The following is a 26,330-nucleotide window of genomic DNA, read 5'->3' on the forward strand; positions in this document are numbered from 1 at the left end:
GTCCCGTTGGGGCGCTGAGTGTACCAGCCACCATGCTGAGGGCTGTGCCGGTGTCTTCTCAAAGACAGTCCCCGCGGGCTTTCCAGCAGCCTGCTGGTGGGAAGTCCTCCTGCTGTCTAGCCTAAATCCCACAGGCTGCTGTTCCTGGGGACACTGAACCTCAAACCATTATGTGGGGCGATGTTGACCTGAACCTACACTTGGAAGACAACACAATTCATTTCTGCTTTAAAACTGCAAAAGTGTCTCTACACAACGACAGTTCATTACGAAGCGTAACAGCTGAGATACTTAACGGGGTCCATGTAAAGTGTATAACAGATGACCAACCATATGACAGTTGCTGTTAAATTAAGGACAGTGACATGAACATAAACATGAGAAGAATGCCCTCTTTTGTATTTTGTTTACATTTTTTACAGGTCTCACATTACCCGAGGCAATTCTATGAGATGTAGCCTATTTACAGATTTGCTAAGGGTAAAATGGAAGTAATATACAGACTTCCTTTATCCTCTGGAAAAGAAGTAATAAATTTCATGTTTGTAGACATATGAAGTGGCAGTTATTTATTTTAAGAGATTAATAATTCAACATACATACAGCACAATACAAAGGATTCATCATTGCTAGCTGGAAGTGGCAATTTGTTTTTTCATGTAGCCCACAACAGTCTAGAAGTAAACTATATTTTAACAGTCTAAAATGAAACAATGACTAATTCTGTTAATGATACAGTAAATTAACAGCAATTATAGAGTTGGCTGAATGCCCACAATCTCAGTGAGTGCTACATGACACACACGAGACGTCCTTTGAAAGTGGCAGAGTGTTCATAAATACCACAGAAGTTTCCAAACTTTGCGTGTGTACTGGGGGGGTAACTGGTTCCCTATGTTTGTACCATGAAATTAAAAAGTATGCCACGTGTATCCTAGAAAATGATAACTACAACTCCTAAGAATAATAAATGAGAAACAGCTAACAATGTGCCAGGTACCGTTCTAACTGATGTGTGTTGATTACATAATCAACCTGTGAGGTAGGTATTACTATTATTCTCATTTTACAGATAAAGAAACTGAGTCACAGCTTCGGAGGAATTCAAATGCTCATAGTTGAGGCAATTCCAAGAGAAAGTAAAGAAGTTACAAGGAGGAAGGAAATAGGAAACAGACGAAAACAAACCAAAACAACCACACACAAGAAAACAACCCACACCCCAAAGAGTTTTTTGAAAATAACAGAAGAAAACAGGAAGAGGATAAAGAAATTTACATGAATTCTAGATCTCAACAGTCTGACTTTAGACGGGAAAAGCTAATGACACACGGTTTCAATAGCTTTTTCGGATCAAGTTCTGGTAAAATGAGAATTCATGTAAAGTGCTTTTAGCAAACAGAAGAAAAGTGATGTTCACTATTATCGCGATGGCTCTTATTCTGCAAACTGACCTGTCATCTCTGTGAGATTACTGAAGGCAAGAAAAACCAAGACAGTCAACAAAAGATAAACAAAAAATGTTTTAATATGACTTGAAAATTGTCACTTAGATTTATCTAATTTTTGAATAATTTAAATCTCACCATTTAGAATATCCTAGTGAGTATTCTTCAAATATCTGTGGGGAACAGATGTAACGCAGGGGCCTGATGCTTGTGATACTGTACCAGGTAACTTACCTGGAAAGTAAAATATGACTGAGGTCTGTTTGGAAGGACGGGGGGGCTGGGTGTTCAGAGATAAAATAAGGAGCTGGTCTCTTCTGTAGTTTTGATCAGAGGAGCGCCATGATGACAGGGGATTGGAGAATTTGTAATAGGGTTGTTACAACAGCATTTCCTCTTAAACTAGCCCCGTGTGGAAAGAATCCTTTACAGTTGATGACACTGACTTATTCCTAAGTTCATAAAATGGCTTTTCTATGATCAACAGTGTGGAAGCTGTTTTTGGTATACTGTCTGAACAGCTGACCAAATCAAGAGAGAAATAGATATAGGTGACAGAAAAGAAGAGGGGGGAAGGGAGGAAAGGTGGGCAGCTTAGGCCACAATCTGAAGCAGGTCCTTAGGAAAGGAGGGACCAGGCACTGCAGGTAAAGAACCACCAGAAATGGCTGAAAAACCATTTCTGATCATGGCTTTCATCACCCCCTGGAGGCCTCCTGCTGAGACAAAGCCAGGAAAAGAAAGATGGTACATACCTCATAGCTCAAGTTTAACCATTCTTTTTTTTTAATTTTTAAAATTTTTTTAAATTGAACTATACTTGATTTACAATGTTGTGTTAATTTCTGTTGTACAGCAAAGTGATTCAGTTATACATACACATACATTCTTTTTTATATTCTTTTCCATGATGGTTTATCACAGGATACTGAATACAGTTCCCTGTGCTACACGGTAGGACCCTGTTGTTTATCCGTTCTATATATAATAGTTTGCACCTGCTAACCCCAACTTCCTGCGCCAACAGTTCTTACTCTGAGTGACCCCTGGGTTGAGGCACCCTCAGAAGGATGGATATTTGTTCCCCTCCTCACCCCCTCCCCCCTCAAAAAAAAAAAAAAGAATATCAAGAACTGCAGGGCTACCAGCAACATAGGTCTTCTGGCCTTCCTGGCAAGCATTCAAGAACTACTTGTAAGTTTTACTGAAGGAATATTTTGTATTATGAGGGATTCCTCACGTTTTATTTTTATCTAATGAAAACTACACGGGTTTGTTTCCTTTTAAAGCTTTCATGCCTGTTTTTCTTTGATGCAGGCAATCTCTCCCCTTCTCCTCTGTCCTGCTCCTGTTCTTCCCCGTCTACAGTCTAGTCTTTGCTACGATCTGTGATGCCTGACACTGTTCCCTTCACTCTGTAGTTCTACCTCCTGGGTTATCTTCTAGCTTCACACCTCAGGGCTTCTGAAGCCTGTTGCTCTGGGTTTGTCTTTTGCCCTCTGGTATTCTCTGTAAGATGACTTCCCTAAAAAAGCCAACACGTTTCATAGATAGGTTCATCTGTGTCACATTTTAGATTCCACATGTAAGCGATATCATATGGTATTTGACTTTCTCTGATTTATTTCATTCAGCATGATCATCTCTAGGTCCATCCATGTTGCTGCAAATGGCATTATTTCATTCTTTTTTTTTTATAGCTGAGTAATATTCCATTGTATATATGTACCACATCTTCTTTATCCATTCATCTGTTGAGGGACACTTAGGTTGTTTCCATGTTTTGGCTACTGTGAACAGTGCTGCTATGAACATTGGGGTGCATGTATCTTTTTGAATTATAGTTTTGTCTGGATATATGCCCAGGAGTGGGATTGCTGGATCATATGGTAATTCTATTTTTAGTTTTCACAGGCATAGAGAACAGACTGGTGGTTGCCAAGGGGGAGGGAATTGGGGGAGGGGTGAAGTGGGAGTTTGGGATTAGCAGATGCAAACTATTATATATAGAATGGATAAACAACAAGCTCCTACTGTATAGCACAGGGAACTATATTCAAAATCCTATGATAAACCATAATGGAAAAGAACACAAAAAAAGAATATATATATATATATATATATATATACATATGTATAACTGAATCACTTTGCTGCACAGCAGTAATTAACACAACATTGTAAATCAACTATACTTCAATAAAAAAATAAATTGTATCTTAATCTAAAAACACCCAACAGGTTAATTTTCCCTAAGGCCGTGTGGAAATCTATCTGCTAGAAGAGATAACAGCAACAAAAAGGAAGTCAAATAGCAATGATTCAGAATTGTGTGGGAAAAACACCCTCCCATTTTCTAATGTTCTATTCCAGCTCCCTGAATCTCCTATCCTTGGAAAAAATTCTGAAGTAGTATCTTAAATAAAAACTCGAGGGACTTCCCTGGTGGTCCAGCGGTTAAGACTCTGCGCTCCCAATGCAGGGGGCCAGGGTTCGATCCCTGGTCGGGGAACTAGATCCCGCAGGCATGCCGCAACTGAGAAGTCTGCATGGTGCAACTAAGACCTGGCGCAGCAAAATAAATATTTAAATAAATAAATATTTTTAAAACCCCAAAAACCCCTCGAGGCCCTTTCCCTATAATTTGCAACCTTCAACTCTGTACTGTAGAAAATTGGCTTCTGTGACACAACAAATATTACCTTTTAAAAGCAAACAACAGCACCGCATATACGTGGCTTTCTTATAAACAGTGCCAACTTCATTTAACAAAACTGATAGCTGTACGCATAGTTAAATAAAGCTTTTAGAAATGAATTTTGGTAGATGGGCTAAGAACGAATGTTTATCTACAAAGGGAACAAATTTATATAAGGTCCTTAAGGACAAGGATTTTATCTGATACTGATTTTTATCCTATATAGGGGCGTGTAGGATGTCAACATGTATTTATTCAGTAAGCAAATGAATTGAAAATATAGAATATTTACATTTGAAAAGGCCATACATACCATAATTAAAAATGACAACTGAGTGAGAACTTCTGATATGCCAACAGTTAGGTTTACAGAGCCTTGTATTAGGGGCGGGTATCACCTGACAGACGTGTAAAGTTGATAAAGGGAAATGTGTTGTTATTCAAATTTTGACTTAGGGCAAATTTCAAAGTCTTGTGATTAATATTTTCATCAGTAGAGACTGTAACAGTCTAAATATTAATTGTAGAGTTAGGATTCAGAATAAATCCTTCAAATTAGAAAACAGAACTGAAAGACAGTCCAGAAGTCTGACACATATTATTACATTGTGTCTACTTCAAATAAACAGTACGAAGAATTAAAAAATAGGAGATGTCTAGGTAAAAATGACTAACAAACTGCCTTTTTTTCCCCTTCATAACAAGATTCATATATTTTTGTCCTGACAATATTAGAATTTACTTTTCTTTAAAAGCCTATTTGAGTCAGGTTTTCATTATTTTTCTCCCTTTTTTAGTGATGTGTAGGTTAAAAGGCCAAAGCAACCGGCCTCCTGTTAGTAGTAAGCGCCAACATCTCATCACAGTAAGGTGGTTACATCGGCCTCGCTGACAAATTCTGAGGTTTCCAAAGACACATGTCATCAGAGGTCCCATGACTCCAACTGATGGATGGATTTACCTTCTAAGATGTGGTAAAACATTAAATTAAGACAATTTATTTCTCAGATAGGTACTTAAAATCTGTATTATACTTTATAGTCACATGGTGGGATATTTTTGGCCTGGTTAGGAGTAATTCTATTCCTCATTGAACATAAGAATCAATTCATGAAAGAGGTTAAAAAGAGAGGATACAAGAATACATTTAACATTTTATCCAAATTTCTAATTATTATCACATTTTCACTATCAAAATTTTTAAGTGAACTCTTCAGTTCTTTGCTATAATGCAGGAGGAGTATTTTCTCAAGCACTGTTGACTGTTATAATACACATTTACTTATTTTATACCTAGCTTAGTGGAGGAACAAGGTATTTTTGGTTAGAGATACTATGGTGTAAGATTCTACTGCTATAGTTATTTAGCTTTTCTTCCTCTAGAAACTGAGGAAGGTAAAAACGTATCTCCCCTTCAACAATTTGTCTTACAGATTTGGTCCATGGTGATAATGCAATTTCACGGAAGTAATCTCACAAACTGAAGTTTTATGTACTGCTTTAAGAAGATGCTTTCGAACATTTCTGTGAGCAAACTTAATGCAATTGCCCTGATTTTTATACAGGTACACCTTGGAAATACTGTGTGTTCAGTTCCAGACACCATAATAAAGCAAACATCACAACAGAGTGAGTCACATGAATTTTTTGGTTTCCCAGTGCACATAAAAGTTATGTTTACACTATACTGTAGTCTATTCAGTGTGCAATAGCATTATGTCTACAAAAACAAGGAACATACCTTAATTATAAATAATTTATTGCTAAAAAATGCTACCTATCATCTGAACTCCCAAAAGCATAGGTTCCTATAAGGTTTCTTTTTAATAAGAAAAAGGCCAACCTTCAGGCACACGGAAAGGTATTATTCTTATTCATAATAAGAGCAATGCAATTATAATTAAACATTCTTCCTTATCTATCAGATTGGTCAAGGTCAAATATTTGGTGGTACCACATTGCCTGGGTAAGGATGTAGGGAAAAGGCAGATGCACCTAAGTTGGGAGGAGAACCTTGGTACAACTTCTTTGGAGAGCAAGCTGGATAATACCTATTACAATTGAACATGCACACATCCTTTGTTCTAGCAATCTAGAAATTCTAGGAATTTGTCCTACAGCTATATTTACACAAGAAAGACAGCAAGTACAAAGATAGTCCGTGAAGCATTATTTGTGATGGCAAAATAGTGGAAATAACCTATATGTCCATTGTAGGGAACCTGTTATGTAGACTATGAACATTCCTTCAATGAAATAACGTATCATTATAATGGAGCTGATCTACATATATGAATAGGGGAGAATCTTGAAGATGATAAATGAAAAAAAGCAAATGCAGAAAAAAATGATGTCTTTGGGAGGGGAATGAATGCCAGGCAATGGGGAGGAAGACAGTTTTACTGCACACTTTTTGTGCTGTTTGAACTTTTTACGGTGTATGTGCATATCACCTATTTAACACTGTTTTTAAAAAATGAAATAGTCTGGTTAAAGACAAACCACTAAAGAAGAGGTGATGTTTTAAATTGAGAAAGAAGGAAGATAAGAAAAAGTGTGGAAATGAAGAAAATAACTGGAAATAATCCGAAATAAACACATTTCTTTATGTATTATTACCTTGTTGTAGAAACTATTGTTTTATATAATCTATAGAGACAGAGTTTAAAATAAGTTGGTAGCCAAGTAGACAGGAAACATAAATATACAGTACGTGTACAGGTTTATAACTTGGCAAATGCCAAAACAAAACCCCATATTTAACCTAATTCTCCACAGAAAGAAAGGCAAAAAGGATGTTCTCCATTAACTACATAAAAGAATGCAATGGGGTGATGGAAAGTATGGCTGTTGTCAATAAACTGAATAACTCTGTGTTTAGCAAGATCACAGCTCAGCACAGCTCAGCTACTTTAGGTGTGAAAAGTGTAGGACTGGAAATCAGGAAGCCAGGAGTTTGAATCCCGGCCCTGGCACTTATTAGCTATGTGATCCTAATCACATTATTTAATCTAAATTTTAGCTTCCCGTGATAATGAAACCTGCCTCTCAAAGTGAGAGGACCAAGTGGGATAATGAATGCAAAAGTACAGTATAACATTAGTATAAAATACAGTATGATGTCTAGTACCCCATGCTCCACGACCATCATAACGTCAACAGAATTGGAAACAAAGCCCCTAACTTGTCTCCGGAGACCTTCCTTGTCTCCATGCTTCCTGGGGTGCCTCTTACTCATGTCTATATATGGAGGGCCTGGAAAGTAGTAAGGGCTCAATGAATCTCTGCTTTATAAATTAGGCTTAAAGTAGACGTTTTAAAAAGCAACCAACTTCTAAGAATTTTTGGCAAGTTTCTCCTGATATACTGATACCATCAGAAGAATGTATCTGATTGCTTAGAATAGCTACACCCGTCTGAATAAATCAGTGTCACTGTCTGATTCTCAATCTATTTCACTCACAAGCTTCAACTTCTGACTTTGTTTCTTCTTATGCTCTGCAGGGTGAGACCTGCATAACACCTCCAAGGGCCAGCTGACCATAGCTTTCCCCTAACTCAGTGACAAGTCATAATTACATACTGACTTTTTGATCTTGACCAACTGGGAACTGAGAACATTCTTTTCTCCCTAATTTTCCTTGGACCTGCTTGAGCAAATCTCTGAGTGGCTGCTATCTCATCAAGAGATCTGGTTTCAACTCTAAGGAAAAAAAAAAATCAAGGAAATGTGATCATTTGCTATAATGGGGTGATATTTGGCTGGACGTCCTAAAGATTAACTCAGACCTCCCCACTCTACCCAAACTTGAACAAAATAACATTATCTATCTAACATTATCTATAGCGATCCAAACAAAAGTAACACGTTTACTTTTGTAAACTTTTAAAGTAGAGAATATTACAGTTTTTTTCTTACACATAGAATACCATTTCCCCATCCCATTTCTCAAGTGGATGTGATTTGTTTAAAAACTGACAGACATTTAATCAACCCGGGGTGTCTATTCCACGTCTTGATCTGGTCCCATCAGGGGCTCTTTCCTACAAGGTTGGAAAAATGTCAGATTCGAAGTTGCTTCTGGTGCAGAACGCAGAAGGCAACCCTCTTCACCACACCATTCCTTCAACATCGTCCTTCTGTCCTTGAACTTTCCATGGGCCATGGTGTTTCCGAGTTCCCAGTGCTGTTTTCTGGGACTACTGGGTCCCTATCTTTTGATGTTTGGGATCCTGAAAACTTCACCTTGAAGCGGCTCCCCCCTTTTCTTTTCAGAAAACCCATGAGGAGAGGGTGTCACTTGTCTAGATCTGTAACTTTTTCTTTGGAAAAATCTCTCCGATAAACGAGTCGCCATCTTTCCCTGGCCGTGACGGCAAGAGAACTCCTTGTTTTCCAAACATCCGAATGTCTCACTCCAGTTTCCTTTGTTCATTTAACCTCCCGGTAGAAGAACCACCTTTGTGAAGAGATGTAGACCTGCCCACTTCTCCCAGATATGCTGACAGTAATATCCACAAACACCGACTCCCATCTGGAAGGAGGGCACACTCCACAGAGAAGGAATTCCAGAGCGTGCAGGGACATAGCAAAACCCTTGTTCGAAGCCCCCATATCTACGGTCAGGCTCTGATGGGGGAGGATGGTAGATATCAGAGGGGCAGATCACACACCAGCTCCATCAGAGCTGGGCAAAGGTGTCGGTGGTTAAGTTGATCCAATCTGAAGAGATTACGTTGGCTTGGGTAATAAGCATTTCAGAGGAGACAGTGGAAAACCAAAAGTCGTTCTCCAAAGTTTGTAACTGCATCAGATTCTGGAAAGCTAGGGAGAAAGGAATCCACCCAAAATGTGACTAAACTGAACTTCCTGTCAGCCTAATGGCTGATTTCCTATTAGCTTATGGGCATATTTGGTTTAGAACAAATAAAGTTGGTATTCCTTGCCCTCAAAACAAACAAAATCCAATCCTACTTTCAGTAACTCTTATACTGGTGGTAGCTGGGGCAGTTGCTGCAGCACACAGATGGATACAATGTACCTTGTTTTAAAAGCAGGAAGACAATGACCACTGTTTTGCTCTATTTTTATTCACCACATTGATTCTGAAACTTCTCACAACATTATAGTATAGCATTTTAAAAAGGTTTATGAAAAAGGAGAACGAACTAAAAAGACAAATTACTGACTCATGAAATGTAAGCAATATCCCAGTCATGATACTGAGGATATAAGGCTGTTTCGGCACTAAGTATGAAATTGACCTGTGAAATGCGAAATGATTTCTTTTACTTTTTAAATTCAAAGACTATTCTAATATGTCAATTATCCCCCCATTAATTAATAGATTCAACAAAATCCCATCAGGATTTTTTGTGGCAATTGAGAAGTTTATTCCAAAATTTCTAGGCAAATGCAAAAGACTTGGGTAGCTAAAATAATCCTGAAAAATAAAAACAAAGTTAAGAGGACATATACTACCTGATTTGAAGACTTAGCGCAAAGCGACAGTCATCAGAACAGTGGGTGTTGGTTTAAGAATAGACTAGAGATCAGCCAACTTGCTTTATAAAGGGCTAGATAATAAATATTTTAGTCTTTGAGGCCATATAGTCTCGTTCACAACTCCTCAACCCTGGTGCTGGAGCGTGAAAACAGCCCCAGACCACATGTAAACGAACAGGCATGGCTATGTTCCAGTGAAGCTTTATTTACAAAAGCAGGCAGTGAGCTGGCTTTGGCCCATAGGCTATAGTTTGCTGACTCCTGGAATAGACTAAGACAACAGATCAGAACATCCAGAAACAGTCCCATACTTCAAAGGCTAGTTTTTGACAGAGGGGCTAAATAATTCAATGGGGGTGATGGGGGTAAAGAATGTTTTTTTGACAAGCAGTGCTGGAACAACTAGATAACTGTATGGGACAAAAGGAAACCTTGACCCCCTACCTCAAATTTTGCACACAAATTTATTTGAAATGGCTCATACATTTAAATGTAAAAGCAAAAATTATGATACTGTAAAAAAAATTGGAAAATAGATGAGTGGGAGGGGGATCTACTATCTACAATGTACAAGGACCGTAATTTCTTGAAAAAAAGGACACTTTAACAATAAAATGGCAAAAAGCTGTAATGTCAGAATAAAAGGCAGGCCTTTAAATTGAAAAAAAAAAAAGAAAAAAAAGAAAAAATATTGGAGAATACCTTTGCTTCCTTGGGAGTAGTCAAAGGTTTCTCAGAATGCATAAAGCACTAACCATAAAATAAAAAATTTGATAGAGTACATAAAAAACAAAAACCTCTGCCCACCAAAAGATATTTCAAAAATGAAGAGGCAAGTCCCACACTGGGAAAAAATATTTGTACTACATAAATCTGACAAAGAATTTTTATTTAAAATATATAAAGAGTGCCAACAAATCAATGTAAAGAGACAAACAACAATAAAAATGGATAGCGAGCTTGAACAGACATTTCAAATAAGATATATAAATGGTGTATAGCACATGAAAAGATGTATCCTCTTTTAGGAAAAAGAATGCTATGTTTCAGGTGTACGCGGTGTAGGTGTCAGGGTTAGGGAGAAGCTTGACTTTGCTTTATTATCTTGTTTGGACTTAAGTGGGGTTTAATGAGGTGTTTACGGGTGCCGAGTTGACAATGGTAAGCGGTGATGGGTCTGAAAAGTGCCAGCCTGGTTAGGCTGAACTGTGTTGTGCAGAATTCCCTTCCATACATGTGTCTGGTTAGGTGGGCACCAAGAGGCATTGTGCGCAAGAGTTGGTGGTTGGAAAGAAGGGAGCAGAGAGATGGTTTCCATGTGTGGAAGGCTGGTGGCAGGGCATCAGGGTGCTCATAGGTGTTGCTGTTTCTCTGTAGGCTCATCTCACTGGCGCAGGGCTCCACCCTCCCCGGGAAACTCCTTCAGCTCCTCTGACCCCTGGCCCGGCGGCGTGTTTATTTACCTCGATGGCGCCGGGAGCCACCTTCTTCAGAAGAACTCCTGTATCATCACAACCGCAGGTGCTGAGAGACTGACATGAGTTCCCGACAGCTCTCGTGGGTTTTAGCTCATGTTCCCGGGTTCTAGCTTGCCCTGCAGACTTCAAGCTCTAGCATCAGACAACAGCCTCCCAGAGGCAATTTAACCAGAACCTACTGTTGTGTGGGGTCCTACAGCTACATATATATCTCCTTACACAATTGCATGTAGACTCTCCTATGAGTACAGTCTTCCCTCGGTAGCCACAGGGCATGGGTTCCAGTAACTCCCGGAGGACATGGCAATCCGAGGATGTTCAAGCCCCTCCTAGCTGGTCCTCCCTATCCCTGGGTTCTGCATCTGTGGGTTCAACTGACTGCAGATCCTGGAGTATTTCCGTGGATGTGGAGGACCAGCTGTACCACTGCTCTGACTGAACCCTGCTTGATACAGAATCACTGCACGAACCTGCTTCCTGAAATCGCCACAGTTTCCTGAGGAAGGCTTCCTCCACTGTTCCTCACCCCAGTTATGTCCTCCAAAGTCCCCTGGAGAACCAACCCGAGAGTCTCTGATGCCTCGGGTGCCTAAAGGAGCCAAAGAAAAAGTCAATGATGGGCTTGGTGCTGCTGTTAAGAGACAGGATCATCTGGTCCTTCTGAGATAATATAAGAGCAGATTGGAATCATTCGGAATCCAGCACAGCCAAAGGGCAGGCCGAAGAGAAGAAAGATCAGCCTTGTGAGTGGAATGACCACGTGGCGCCCGGTCACCACATCTGCTGGGGGCTACACAGGACCCCGACCAGCAGGGCCAAGCTGGACCTGGAGAGAGCCACCAGTACAACCATCAGCCATGCGGCAGTGACGAAATCAAACACCGGACACCAAACCTGGTCAGAACCCCGAAACAGGAAGCCCCAGCAGTTCCCCCCAGAACACTCAGCAGGGACGGGGCCCAGAGCAGGGCACACACGACAGCTGGCATGTCTCTCGGGCAGTGGCAGTGGTACCAGACGGGCCACGAGACCGACAGGCAGTGCTCAGCGCTAATGGTCCTGAGGATGCTCAGGCCTGTGGCGACACCGTGGTGAAAAGGCTGAGGACAGAGATGAGGGAGAAGGGAAGGAGTAAGGAGTCCCTCCAGGGAACGGATAATTTGGCAGCAGAGGAAGAGGAAGTTGGTCCCTGGCAGGTTGAGGATGGAGATGGAGGAGTTCCAGAGCCAGAGCAGAGCCCAGCTTCCTGCCAGCTCAACTGGGCAACGCTGAAGACCAGCCAGCCCAGGGTCAGGGTCTCCACGTAGAAAAGTAGTTAGTCAGTTCATGCATCTATCTATCCATCCATCATCTATCTATCTATGCATCTATCCATCCATCCATCCATTTATGTATGTATCTATCCATCTATCCATCTCTCTCTCTCTAGATCTCCCTACCTATTTGAATAAATTTGACACGCAACGTTGTATAAGTTTAAGGTGTAAAATGTGTTACTTTGATAAATTTGTATACTGTAACATGATTGCCGATGTAGTGATATTTATCAATTGTATAATTATAATACAATATTTGGTCTATATTCATTATACTGTGCATCTCTATGGCTTATTTACTACTCGTTACAAGTTTGTACCTTTAAACACCATTACTCTTACCCTGCCGCCCAGCCCCATCCTCTCTGGTAACCACCGTTTTACTGTTTTTTACACATTTAATTTTTTTAGATTCCACATATAAGTGCTATCATTCAGTACTTGTCTTTCTCTATCTCACTTAGCATAATGTTCTCAAGGTCCACCCATGTTGTCACAAATGGGAGGATATTTTCTTTTCTCACAGCTGAATAATATTCTGTTGTGTATATGTATCACATCTTTTCTATCCATTCATCCATTGATGGGCATTTGGGTTGTTTCTGTATCCTGGCTATTGTCAATAATGCTGTGATAAAAATGAGGGTGCATATATCGCGTTGAATTCCTGTTTTGATTTCTTTTGGGTGTATACTTAGAAGTGGAATTGCTGGATTATATGGTAAATAAATCCATTTTTAATCTTTTTGAGGAACCTCCATAGTGGGTGGACCTATCTGCATTCCCAACAGATAGGGACCCCTTTTCACCACATCCTCACCAGGACCTGTTGTCTCTTATCTTTTTTGATTACATCCTTTCTAACAGGTGTGAGGTGATAGTTCATTGTGGTTTTGACTTGCATCTCCCTGACGATGGGTGATGTTGAGCATCTTTTCACGTGCCTGTTGGCCATCTGTGTATCTTCTTTGGAGAAATGTCTATTTAGTTCTTCTGCCCATTTGTCAATCGGTTTTTTGTTGTTGTTGCTGTTGTTATTGAATTGACTGACTTCTTTATATATTTTGGACATTAACCTCTTACCAATATGTGCTTTGCAGAAATATTCTTTCATTTGGTAGGCTGTCTTTTCATTTTGTTACTTGTCTGTTTTGCTGTGCTGAAGCTTGTGGGTTTGGTGTGGCCCTATTTGTTGATTTTTGTTGTTGTTTGTGCTTTTGGTGTTGTGCCTCCCAAATTACTGCCAAGACCAGTAAGGATGAGCTTCTTCCCTATGTTTTCTTCTACAAGTTTTAGGGTATCAGGTCTTATGTTTAAGTCTTTGATCCATTTTGAGTTGATTTTTCTGAGTGGTGTGAGACAGGGGTCTAATTTCATTGTTCTGTGTGTGTTTCTAGTTTTCCCAGCACCATTAGTTGAAGAGGCTATCCTTTCCCCATTGAGCATTCTTGGATCCCTTGTTGAAATATTAGTTGACCATACAGTTCTGGGATGTCTATTCTGTCCCACTGGTAGATGTGCTTATTTTTGTACCAGTACCTGTTTTTATTACTATGGCTTTGTAGTATAGTTTGAAATCCAGGAGCAGATATCTCCAGATTTTGTTCTTTTTTGGCTATTCAGGATCTTTCATGGTTCTGCCCCAATTTTAGGATTGTTTCTTCTATTTCTGTGAAGAATGCCTTTGACATTTTGATGGGGGCTGCACTGAATCTCTAGATGGCTTTGGGTAGTATGGCCATTTTATCAATATTAATTCTTCTGATCCACGAACATGAGATGTCTTTCCGTTTGTGTCTTCACTTTCTTTCAGCAAAATTTTATAGTTTTCATTGTACTGATCTTTCACTTCCTTGGATAAATTCATTCCTAAGTATTTCATTGTTTTTGATGCTATTGTGAATGGGATGGTTTTCTTTATTTCTTTTTCAGATGCTTCATCATTAGTGTAAAGGAATGCAATTGATATCTGTATGTTGATTTTGTATCCTGCCACTTTACTGAAATCATTGATTAATTGCAACAATTTTTTGACGAATTCTCTGGGATTTTCTCTATACAGGATCATATCATCAGCAAATAATAACAATTTTACCTCTTCCATTCTGATCTGGATGCCTTTTATTCCTTTGTGTTGCTAACTGCTCTGGCTACGACTTCTCGGACTATATCGAATAGGAGCGGTGAGAGTGGGCATCCTTGCCTTGCTCATGAGTTTAGAGGAAACGCTTTCAATTTCTCTCCAATGGGTATCATGTTAGCTGTGGGTCTGTCGTATATGGCCTTTATTATGTTGAGGTATGTTCCCCTTTTATACCCAGGAAATGACTACTCCTTTAGCTTAGGGCTAGCAAAATCCAGAAATCAGTATTTACTGTTCCACACAGACTTAATACTGCAGAGTCTGCTAATTAGGAACTCATTGGTGAAGAGCCCCAGGTGCCTTTGGCAAAACTGCAAGGGACTCAGAATCTCTTCGTAGCGTTCTTCCCTCCCTGGATCACCTCTTTCATCTCCCTCCCAAAAACCTGTTTTAGAGAATGATCTAATATAGTGAATTTATACCAGAGTGTAAAATCCAAGAACAAGTGTGCCTTCTTCCAGGATTTAAGTAATTTAAATTTTCACTGTACCTGGGGAATGAAAGGTTCGGTTGAGAACTGGGTCTGAACTCCAGTTCCGCTACCTACTTCTTATGTGACCTGTGTGCCACGTGACCTCCACGGGCCTCAGTTTTCTGACCTATGAAGTGTGTGTGGGAGGGTAAATGCTGTCTCTACGGCAAAGTTGTATGGATTAAATTAATTCAACACATTTTTATGGTAGGCCTACTGGATCGCCAGGCATTGTTCTAGGCGCTGGGAATTCAGAAGTGACATAAACATAGACAAGTGCCTGGGCTTGTGGAGCTTACATGCTAACTAGAGAAAGGGAAGTATCACCAACTCATAAACAGAGAAACACAGGATGCCACGAGGGAGAAGTGCTATGGAGAAAAGCCACGTTTGCAGGTGGGGTAGGGGGAGTTCAGGAGCATAAGGTGGTCGGGGGTAGTCACATGAGACCTTCCCTGGAAGGTGACACTGAGCAGATTCCTGCAGGGAGGAAGGGAGTGTGTCATGTGAACTTCTGGGGGAAGACAATGCAGGCAGAAGGAAGAGCACATGTCAAGGCTCCAGGGAAGGAGCCTGCTTACAGTATCTGAACCAAGAGTGACAGCTGGCGATTTCAGCGTGATTCTGTAAGGCCTTGCGTGCTTTTACTTAGTGAGGTGAGAATCATGGAGAGTTTTTAGGCCAAGAATGGACATACTCTGATTCACACTATGAATGGATCATTTGATGCAGGGGTATACACTGCAGGAGGGATAAGGCAGAAGCAGGGAGATCAGATAGGAGACTCCACGATAATCCAGGGGAGGGAAGCAGCTGGTGGAGGCTGGGGCCAGAGTGTTACTACTAGAAAGAGTATTACTAAATGGTTAGATCTGGGTTTATTCTGAATATTTATTATGAGCTGGTGAGATGGGATCTGGCTAGGCTGTGTGAGAGTCAAGAGTTTAAGCTTTAGCAACTAGAGAAATGGAGTTCCCATACATTGAGGTGGGGAGCGCTGAGGGACCTGGATTGGCAGGAGTCGGGTGGGTTGTGTCATCAACAGTTTGGTTTGGGACCTGACCGCTGGGTGTTCAACTGGACGTGTCAAATAGGCAAGCCAATCCGTGTGAAAGCTCCTGATCCATGGCCAGGCTTTATATGAACGCATGAACGCAGGTTAAAGACAAGTAAATTCATGTCACTCCATGACAACTGTGTGCTCTCTCTCCAAGACCAGAGTGAATGAGCAGGCAGTTGGGTTACACGTGTAAACCACTGTTCTCTCTGAAAATGCTGGGGGACACTGTCAGCTTTCTTCTTTGAGAAGCGGCAGAAGCAGCAACAACAACAAAAGCAAGTGAATAATAATAACCTAGTTAGAATAAAATTATGGAAATCCCTGATGAACTTGAGTTTCAGATCTCTCTCTGGCTTTCAAATGCTGGGTGTCGTTGCTTCTTGTATAACTAGTTAGCTACTTTATTCACAATTAGCCTCGACCTATCAATTTAAGAAAATGAAAATTTTTAAAATCTAATGGACCTAAATTATCTATTTCATTGTGTGAAAGCAATGAATACCTTTCCTATTAACTGACTTTTCATTAGTAAGCAAACCACAGTTAATTTCATAAAAAACAAAACCAAACCATAAAACATACAATACACTCTGAAGTGATCTCTAAGTTAAGATTTATTTTAAAATGTATTTGATGCAATTTGTAATGGAAGAACACGCTACATTAAAAAGCTTTTAGAGACTACTAATACTAACGAGCTTTTTTCCTCAAACAAATATGTATGCCTGTAGTTTTTCTGTTTACTTTTTTAAAACATCCTAGGCACAAATTTTATCATTCCTTTTTGGAAAATACCTACTGGCAGATACTGTCCTGCCATCACCACGAAAACAATGCTCTCCAGTAACAGATATGAGCATCAATATAGTGCATCTCACTGGGGCGTAGGTGGGCCGAGATACTAAAAGTAAATAAACAACAAGCACGTTTGATCCTTCTACCGACCCACTCTTAGGTCTACGTAGAAGGTCCACTTATTTATTTATTTTATAAAATATCCAGATCCACAGGGAGACAGAAAAAGCCAATTAGGAATAGCCTATGTCTATGTATTTCCAGCACAAAAACACAGCTCTGACCTCTTACCTAACAAGACCCCTTATCCTTAGGATGTATGTCATCAGAATCTCTAAGATACGAAACACCAGACACATGTGTCACAATCTTTTCAAAGGGTTTTTAGCAGAAAAAAAATACTATAGGAATAAAACATATTCCATTATTTTGCTTCTGAATTTTTCAAGTACACATGAAAATATTTACACATTAGACTATTTAAAAAGTGCTGGTTTTGAGCACAGGAGTAATTATCTATGATATGAGTGTGCAAATGTAATCCCCAATAAGATATAAAACAACTCCTACTTTACAAGTAAATAGACATCTGAATTATAACATTAAAATGTACGTCTACACTGAAAAAGAAATACAGTATTAAAAGACTTTGGGACATACCAGTGATTTATGATGCTTTTCTTTTTTTTTTTTGATCAAAAATATTTTAAATATTTGAGTATGGTTAAAGGCTCCACAGACAAGGTTATGGGAGTATTATGCTTTTCTTTCTGGCCATATATATACTATTCCTGGATAAAGTTTCACTAAACAGACATTTTCTCAGAGAAATGACATCATTGGTGGTTAAGTTTTCAACTAAAGACTTGGCATCAGAGACAACTACCAGTATCATACAGACAGACATACCATGCATTTGGTAAAAGAGGCATAAACATATTGATTAGATAAAAAAATCAGTGGACTAAAAATTGTACTGAGATACAGCATTTGACAGTACAACTGGTGCTTGACTGATTTAAAACTAGTATACTAAGTGTAATGAACATTTACATACTGCATGAAAAATGTGTTTTGCTTGCCTTGTTAGAAGTTAGGTGACCTCTGGAAGGAATTATTGGAATGGTTCCTCTGAAAGTGTGAGAAGTTAGGTGCTGGAGTGTGGGATACTCAAAGAGTCCCTGTGGCAAGAAGACACATCCAAGCCACTCCACCGCCCTTTAAGTGACAGATTTGAGCACGACAGTAGTTAAAAGTTCTCAGTAAGGATTCCCAGTCTGAGAGTTTGGGAGAAGGGATCTCATGGATTCACTGGCAAAACAGACTCATTTTATGGTAGATATCTGATAACGATCAGATGGCGAATCAGGTTGATTTGTGAACCTCTGCTCTCATCAACGATTCTCTCTGACACCTACAGCTACCCTGGTTCATTCTTCAGAGCACTGGAAAATGCTGCATGAATCGAAGTGTGTGCCTAAGATTACTGGAAAAAGAGCAAAGGATGAAGGCAATAGAGAAATAAACAAGACTTAATCACAGATATGGACTATTTAGAGTAACAGGAGACTAGAAAGGATGGGCATGGTACTTCCAAATTATTAGTAAGTCTTTGTTTTAGTGAACAGCTTTCAAGACACTGGCAAACTTTTCCCTTTAGAGTAACACCTCTGTTTACAAAATCCGATTTCCCAAACTGACAAATTATGTGGTGGTAATTTGCTTTGAAAACGTCCCACGGGTTTCTAATAAATGTGCATTTAAATGATAATTTGATTACCAAAGTTTGATTTTTCTCTGTCCTAATAGATTGTCTAATCAAATTTATCCACTGGAGGGACTTAGTTTTTAGTTTTTTTCTGGCAGTATTCTTGACAGGTTCTAATTCAGCTTTTTTCTTTGAACACTCCCAGGAAAGGGAAGCCTGGTCTCAGAGGCAAAGCTATTCAAACGCAGACTGTCCGGGGATGGGTCAGATTTTCCTCACGTGGAATCGAAATCTGCTTCCCTGTAACTGACACCCTTCTGCTTCTATTTTTGTCCCATCCAGCCATCGAGGAGCAAGTTTAACCCCCACACAGTTTCTGAAACATCAGAGAACAGCTATCACATTCCTCCTGGGTCCTATTTTTCCTAGTAAACATCTCCAGGGTAACTATGTATAATTCAGTGGAAAGCACATGGTCCCTGGAGGCCAAGTTCAGTAGACTCCTGGCTGTATATTATTAGAAAACCTCTCCAAACCTCATCTAAGTCCCCTCCTCTGTGAAAGGGAACATCCCAGCCTTACTAGGGTGTTTCGGAGGAGAGATGGGTTCACATAGCGGACGCCCACTCCAGTGAAGAAACTCAAGAATGCTAATAGCTCTTTCCCTCTCCAGCTTATTCCTGTTTGTCCTTCTGAAAATGAAGAGCTCAGAAGGGCATGAGGCACCTCTGATACCATCCGATGGGTTCAGAGTTCCAGAGATTGTTCTCCTAAAAATATCTCCTTAAGGCTTCAAGAATTTCAAGTTCCCACAGAATTGTACTCAGTCAGAAGGCCACACATTTTATTTATATGACAATAAAATAAGTCTCTCTTTCCTATCTTGTATCATGATTTCTTTCTGAACTTTCAATGAAATAAATACTATACCTTGAGCCGTTTACATTCCATCTTGATAGTTTTGGCCGATCCTTCGAGACCATCAAGGAGGCCTTTTCAGAAACGGAATTATTTTATCTAACCTATTAATCCGTTTTCCCTCCTGGGTGTGTTTCATCTCCACATTTCTGTCATGCAGAAGCTGGATAAGCCCACGCATTCTGTGATATGTATGTTTCATAGAACAGACCACACCAGGCTTGTAAGCAGCACAACTGCCTGATCTGAGTTTTCCCTCCTCCTCACCACCTGTGCTTCCGTTACTGATGGGGCTGCAGAGGAAGGTCCTCACGTCACCGGCAGTGCGACAGGTAAAACCGGATGACTTATTGGCTGGTCCAAAGTAGAAGGGGAGACATAAGGTACCCACCCAGCAGAAGGAGAAAATAAAGATCAGTTATACTGGGGCTTCATCACTAAAAACCGACCAAATGCAGCCCTGGGTGTTCCCAGTGCCACCAGCTCTGTCATCTTGGATAAAATGTACTGTGTAATGTAGTGAGGGACACGGGCTTTGGGGCCAGACTTCCTGGATTCAATCCTGATATCATTCGGATTATGCTGGGGAGTTACTTAGCTTCTCTGTGCATGGGTTTCCTCTTTGGTAAAATGATAGTTATTACTTTTTGCTTTGATACCAAAACAAGATCCAAACTGCAATGGAAAGGAAGGAAGAAAGGAAAAGAGAGGAAAATAAAAGAGGAGAGGTAGAAGCCAGGGAGGGGGATCACAGGAAGGTGAAGGTCTAGTCTGAGGCTTGCTTTTTAAATTGTTCACTCCAACCGACAACTCAAATAGGTTTTAGTTCTCTCTACATTGAGAAGTTAAGCCAGGTGAAGTAAGAATTCTGCTTGGTGCCCAGCAGACAGAGTCAATGTCCTCTGGGTCTTTTCCTTTCCAAAGGGGAGAATGACTGCTATATTTAGAACAGATAACCAACAAGGCCCTACTTTATAGCACACGGAACTCTGCTCAATATTCTCTAATAACCTAAATGGGAAAAGAATTTGAAGAAGAATAGATACATGCATATGTATAACTGAATCACTTTGCTGTACATCTGAAACTAACACAACATTGTTAATCAAAAATGCTCCAATATAAATTAAAAAGTAAAAAAAAAGAATGAATTTAAAGTCGTCAAATGACCGACTTGCAGGCAGTAGAAAGTTATGTGAAGAATTCTTAAAGGATATAATCTTGTCTTAAGTAAGTGAAAGTTCGCCCATGTTCTGATGACGCTGCTCTTATACTTCCTTCATTTATGTATGGCTTTTCATTAATCCATCATTTTTATTAATGGACTATTATAAATTCTTCTTTATTGCATTTCCCTGACATGATTGCTCAGTCTCTGTGGGTCACACTCTCCACTCTAGCGCATGTGGAATTCACATGGGCAGCTGAGCCCTGGAGGCGTCGAACTCGAAGCTGGCAGCTGGCTCCTGAAGCCTGGCCATGGTGGGCTCCGTCACCCCAGGTCAGGTCTGGTTCCCCTGGCTCTACGGCTGCCACCAGCCCACCCTCTGCCCCTGCTTCCACCCGTAACATGCTGTCTTATGTTACACTCAAGCATGTACCACAGAAAGGCGACATGAGGAAGGATGAAAAAAGCAACGAAGTATGCGTAAAGGGCTGGGGTGAGGGAATAAACAATTTTTCACATTCTGTTTCCATTTACATACAATCAGCCCTGGGAAGTTGCCTATGCTAAGAGAACAGACATGCATTCCTAGGTATATACACTGAAGAAGACGTTTATATATACACACACACACACACACACACACACACACACACACACACACATATATATGCAACAATACATATTGCTAAAAATGGATAAATACTTCATACTGACCTTGGGGGGTTTAAATGGATAGTCTGGTGAAAAGGTAATGTCAAGAAAGAACACCCCTCCTTCATAGACAGATCCTGGGGGTCCCAATATAGTTGACCTCCATTCGTAAATGTTGTCTCCTTTGGGTCCAGCACTGAAATAAGACATACAAATGAAATGTGCTTAGAGATTATAATAAAGCTTGGAATTTAAAAAATATCTATTTATGGTAACAATAAATTGAGCCATTCCATAAAAACACACCGAAGTTAATAGATTAATTCTACATAGTCACTTGTCAATATCATCAGTATTCTATAAATGAAATATGTTGGAATTACTAAGTAAAATATGTTGGTATTACTAAATAAAACAGAACCAAGCAGATTCTGTTTTGCCATTCATAACCCTAAACTTATGAAACTAAAGATTCCAAGGACCGTAGACCAGAGGTAGAAGCACAAATGTTTAATAAAGCATAAAATTATTTCTGAGATCCTGAAAAGGGTGATATAGCGTCAAAAAGATAAATTTTCAAAGCTACAAGGGACACTAGAGAAAAAAAATACTCTAATCCTTTGTTAACTAAGAACACAAAAGAGGTTCATGGAGATCACAGTAAATGTTCATCATTCATAAGACTCAGCTCAAGTATCATTCCCATCTGAATCTTCTTTTGTCTCTCCACCCAAAGATTCCTGGCCAACGCCCACACCCTCCAACTAGTGTGGTCTGTAAAAGGTAAGATGCCTCCTTTTGTTTTGTACCTGTGTTGTGTAACTGTCTGCTTTTTCCATCCCTCCCTGGAAGTTCTTTGAGGAACAGACTTTGCCTTGTCCTCAGTGCCTAGTAAGTAAATGTTTATTGGATGATGATGATGTTGGGTTAACAGTGAAGCGAGGGAAGCCATGTGGCTACTAGCAGCAAACATACATCCCCCAGCTGCAGAGAGACGCACCGAGGAAAATAAGGCCCACACAAGTCAACTAAACTGTGTTAATCCTCCCAGGGTAACAGAAGGCAAAGCGAGATTACAGTTTAGCTCCAGCGTTCCTCTTGCCCCGTCAAGCTAATATGTACATCTAACAGCCAGAAATTCCCCTCGCACCCTGTAGCAAAGTGGGAAACCCTGTTAAAGTGCTTGGGAAGATTTTATTGCCAACAAAGATTTGTCTTCTTTCTTATTTTGAAATTAGTTCATATCTACAAAATATTCATTGTTGAGCAGTATATCAAAAAAGCATGCATCTTGTCTATGACAAAGGAGGAAAAATATATAATAGGGAAAAGACAGCCTCTTCAATAAATGGTGCTGGGAAAACTGGACAGCTACATGTAAAAGAATCAAACTGGACTACTTTCTCACACCATATACATGATTAAACTCACAATGGATTAAAGACTTAAATGTAAGATCTAAAACCATAAAAATCCTAGAAGAACACAAAGGCAGTACACTCTTTGACATCTAAGATTGACATCTTAGCAATATTTTTTTGTATATGTCTCCTCAGGCTAGGGAAACAAAAGCAAAAATTAACAAATGGGACTACATCAAACTAAAAAGCCTTTGCACAGTGAAGGAAACTATCATCAAAATGAAAAGGCAGCCTACTGAATTGGAGAAGATATTTGTAAATGATACATTCGATAAGGGGTTAATATCCAAGGTATACAAAGAACCCATACAACTCAACATCAAAAAACATACAATCTATTAAAAAGTGGGCAGAGGACCTGAATAGATATTTCTCCAAAGAAGACATACAGATGGCCAACAAGCACATGAAAAGATGTTCAACATCACTAATCATGAAATGCAAATCAAAACCACAATGATGGGGCTTCCCTGGTGGCGCAGTGGTTGAGAATCTGCCTGCCAATGCAGGGGACACGGGTTCGAGCCCTGGTCTGGGAAGATCTCACATGCCGCGGAGCGGCTGGGCCCGTGAGCCACAACTACTGAGCCTGCGCGTCTGGAGCCTGTGCTCCGCAACAAGAGAGGCTGCGATAGTGAGAGGCCTGCGCACCGCGATGAAGAGTGGCCCCCACTTGCTGCAACTAGAGAAAGCCCTCGCACAGAAATGAAGACCCAACACAGCCAAAAATAAATAAATAAATAAATAAATAAATAAATAAATAAATAAATAAAAAAAAAAACCACAATGAGATATCACCTCACACCTGTCAGAATGGCTATCATCGAAAAGACAACAATTAACAAGTGTTGACGAGGATGTGAACAAAAGGGGAACCCTTGTGTACTGTTGGTGGGAATGTAAATTGGTATAGCCACTATGGAAAACAGCATGCAGATTCCTCAAAAAAGTAAAAATAGAACTACCATACAATCCAGTAATTCCGCTTCTGGGTATTTATCTGAAGAAATTAAAACAGTAATTTGAAAAGTTAACTGAAAAGATATATGCATCCCAGAGTTCACTGCGGCATTAGTTACACTAGCCAAGATACAAAAAGCAACCTAAGTACCATCGATAGATGAATGGATGACAAAGATGTGGTACATATATATACACACAATGGAATATTACTGAGCCATAAAAAGTATGAAATCTTGCCATTTGGGACAACATGGATGGACCTTGAGGGTATTATGCTAAGTGAAATAAGTCAGACAGAGAAAGACAAATACCACATCATTTCACTTACATGTGGAATCTAAACAACAAAACAAAAGAATACATGTAAGAAAACAGAACAGACTCACAGATACAGAGAACAAACAGGTGGTTGCCAGAGGGGAGGAGGGGGTTGGTGGATGAGAGAAACAGGTGATGGAGATTAAGAGGTACAAACTTGCAGTTACAAAATAAATGAGTCACAGGTATGAAGTATACAGTCAATAATTATGGAACATTTTTGTATGGTGACACCAAAAAAAAACCCCCAAAAAACCCAAAATCCAAAAAAGCATGCATCTTAACCAAGTTCAGATTATTCTGGGAATGCAAGGATAGTTTAATAATAGAAAATTATTATTGTAATTCACCTTATAACACATTAAAGTGGAAGAAATTGATAATCTCTATAGGTGCAGAAAAAGCACTCCATAGGTGCTTTTTTATTAAAAATGATAGCTATTTAAGATAAAAACTCCTAGCAAAATTAGAATAGTAAGAAACATCTTTAACCTGATAAAAAGCATATACCAAAAACCTCATAGCAACTATATATTCAATGGTAAAATATTAAAGCACACCCTTTAAAAACTTAGGAACATGACAAGGGTGCCCACTATATCCATTTCTAGTCATTACTGTACTAGAGCTCATGTTCATCAAGGTATGAAAGACACAGGAAAAAAACCCAAAAGATTTATGGATTGGGATGGAAGAAATAAAGCTGTTGGCATTTGCAGTATTTATGTACACAGAAAAAACCTCCCCAGATCGATACACAATTTATTAAATTTAATAAAAGTTTAGCAAAGTAGCTGGATGTAAGATCAATAGGCAAAATCAACTGCATTCAACACACCAGCAAAATTAGAAAATGTATTTTAAGATACCTTTTATAATAGTATTAAAAATATAAGAAACTTATGAATAAGTTTCATAAAAAATATGTAAGATTTTTATGGAGAAAATTATAAAACATACTGAAATACACTCAAGAAAATTAAATATCAATAGATGAAGACACCAAGTTTATAGGTAGGAAGACCCAGGATCCTGGGTATGTCAATTTCTCCCTGATCCAATGCAATTCTAATCCACAGTCCAACAGTTTTTTAAAAAAACTGAACTTGACACGTTGACTCTAGAATGAGTTTGGGAGCTCCAAGAAGCTCCTGAAACTTTTCTACACACATATGAAAATCTGATATATGTCAGAACTGATGGGGCTAAGAAAACAGTTTTGTCTTTGGACAACAGAGAAATTTGATTTCTACCTCAATAAATATGTAAAACTCTGTTGCAGATGGATTAAACACTTAAGTGCCAAAGTCAAAAGTTTTGGAGTTTGACTAAAGAGAGTGACAAGTCAAGCCATCAACTGAGAAAAGATATTTGGATCATATAAAACTGACAAAATTCTAGTGTCCATAATATACAAATTCCTATCAATCAATAAGGAAAAGACTAATGATCCATTAGAAAGGAAAAAAGAGGAACCACGAATGTCCATCATCATATGAAAAATGCTCAATCTCATTAAAATAAGAGAAAGGAAACTTAAAATTACAATTTAATATTATTTCACAAAATATATAGGCAAAAATAAATGCCTGACAAAACCTAGTGTTGATGAAGATGTGGAAAAACAAGAACTATATCCATTGTTGATGAGGGTGTCAATCACTCTGAATGAGAACGTGGCTTCCCTAGTTCAGTTGAATATAGACGGTTCTATAATACAACACAGGAATTGCATTCCTAGGTACATACCCCAGAAGAACTTTTACACATGCACCAGAAGACATGTACAGGAATGTTCATGGATGCACTATTTGTAACAGCAAAATTAGAAACAACACAGATGTTCACTGACAGAAAAAAGGATACATTCACCCAAAGGAATACTACCCAGCAGTGAAAATATATAGACTAACATTGATAAATCTTAGAAATAGCATATTGGATAAAAAAGCAAGTCTAAAAGGAATAATATACGGTATGACACTATTTCTACAAAGTTTAAAAGTAAACAGGAAAATAAATTATGGAGGGACATACACAAAAAGTTCCAGAGAGGAGTTTCCTGGGTAGAATCAGAGGGTGGAGAAGTAGCACACAGGAGCTTCAATGGTTCTGGGGATGTTCTACTTCTCAGGATGTGTGGCGGATTCAGGAGTTATCTGTTTTATTACTATGTTTCATAACTTACTTAGGAGTTAGATATCTTCTTAGATCTGTATCACATTTTCATATTAAGATAAACAATGCCAACAGCAAGTTGTAGCACA

The 26,330-nt window shown here is 39.3% G+C and overlaps 1 protein-coding gene across 2 annotated transcripts in view; it reads right to left on the reverse strand.

Annotated features, from left to right (window-relative positions):
- LOC103016226 (ubiquitin-conjugating enzyme E2 E2) overlaps nt 1–26,330 on the reverse strand; it is a 362,459-nt gene that overhangs the window by 62,867 nt on the left and 273,262 nt on the right. For both annotated transcript variants that reach the window (XM_057545015.1, XM_057545014.1), the window contains exon 4: nt 21,425–21,557. In XM_057545015.1, coding sequence (XP_057400998.1) covers nt 21,425–21,557 — 133 coding nt within the window. The remainder of the gene's footprint in view (nt 1–21,424; nt 21,558–26,330) is intronic.

Source organism: Balaenoptera acutorostrata, chromosome 4 (genome assembly GCF_949987535.1).
Source record: "Balaenoptera acutorostrata chromosome 4, mBalAcu1.1, whole genome shotgun sequence".
Lineage (NCBI taxonomy): Eukaryota > Metazoa > Chordata > Mammalia > Artiodactyla > Balaenopteridae > Balaenoptera > Balaenoptera acutorostrata.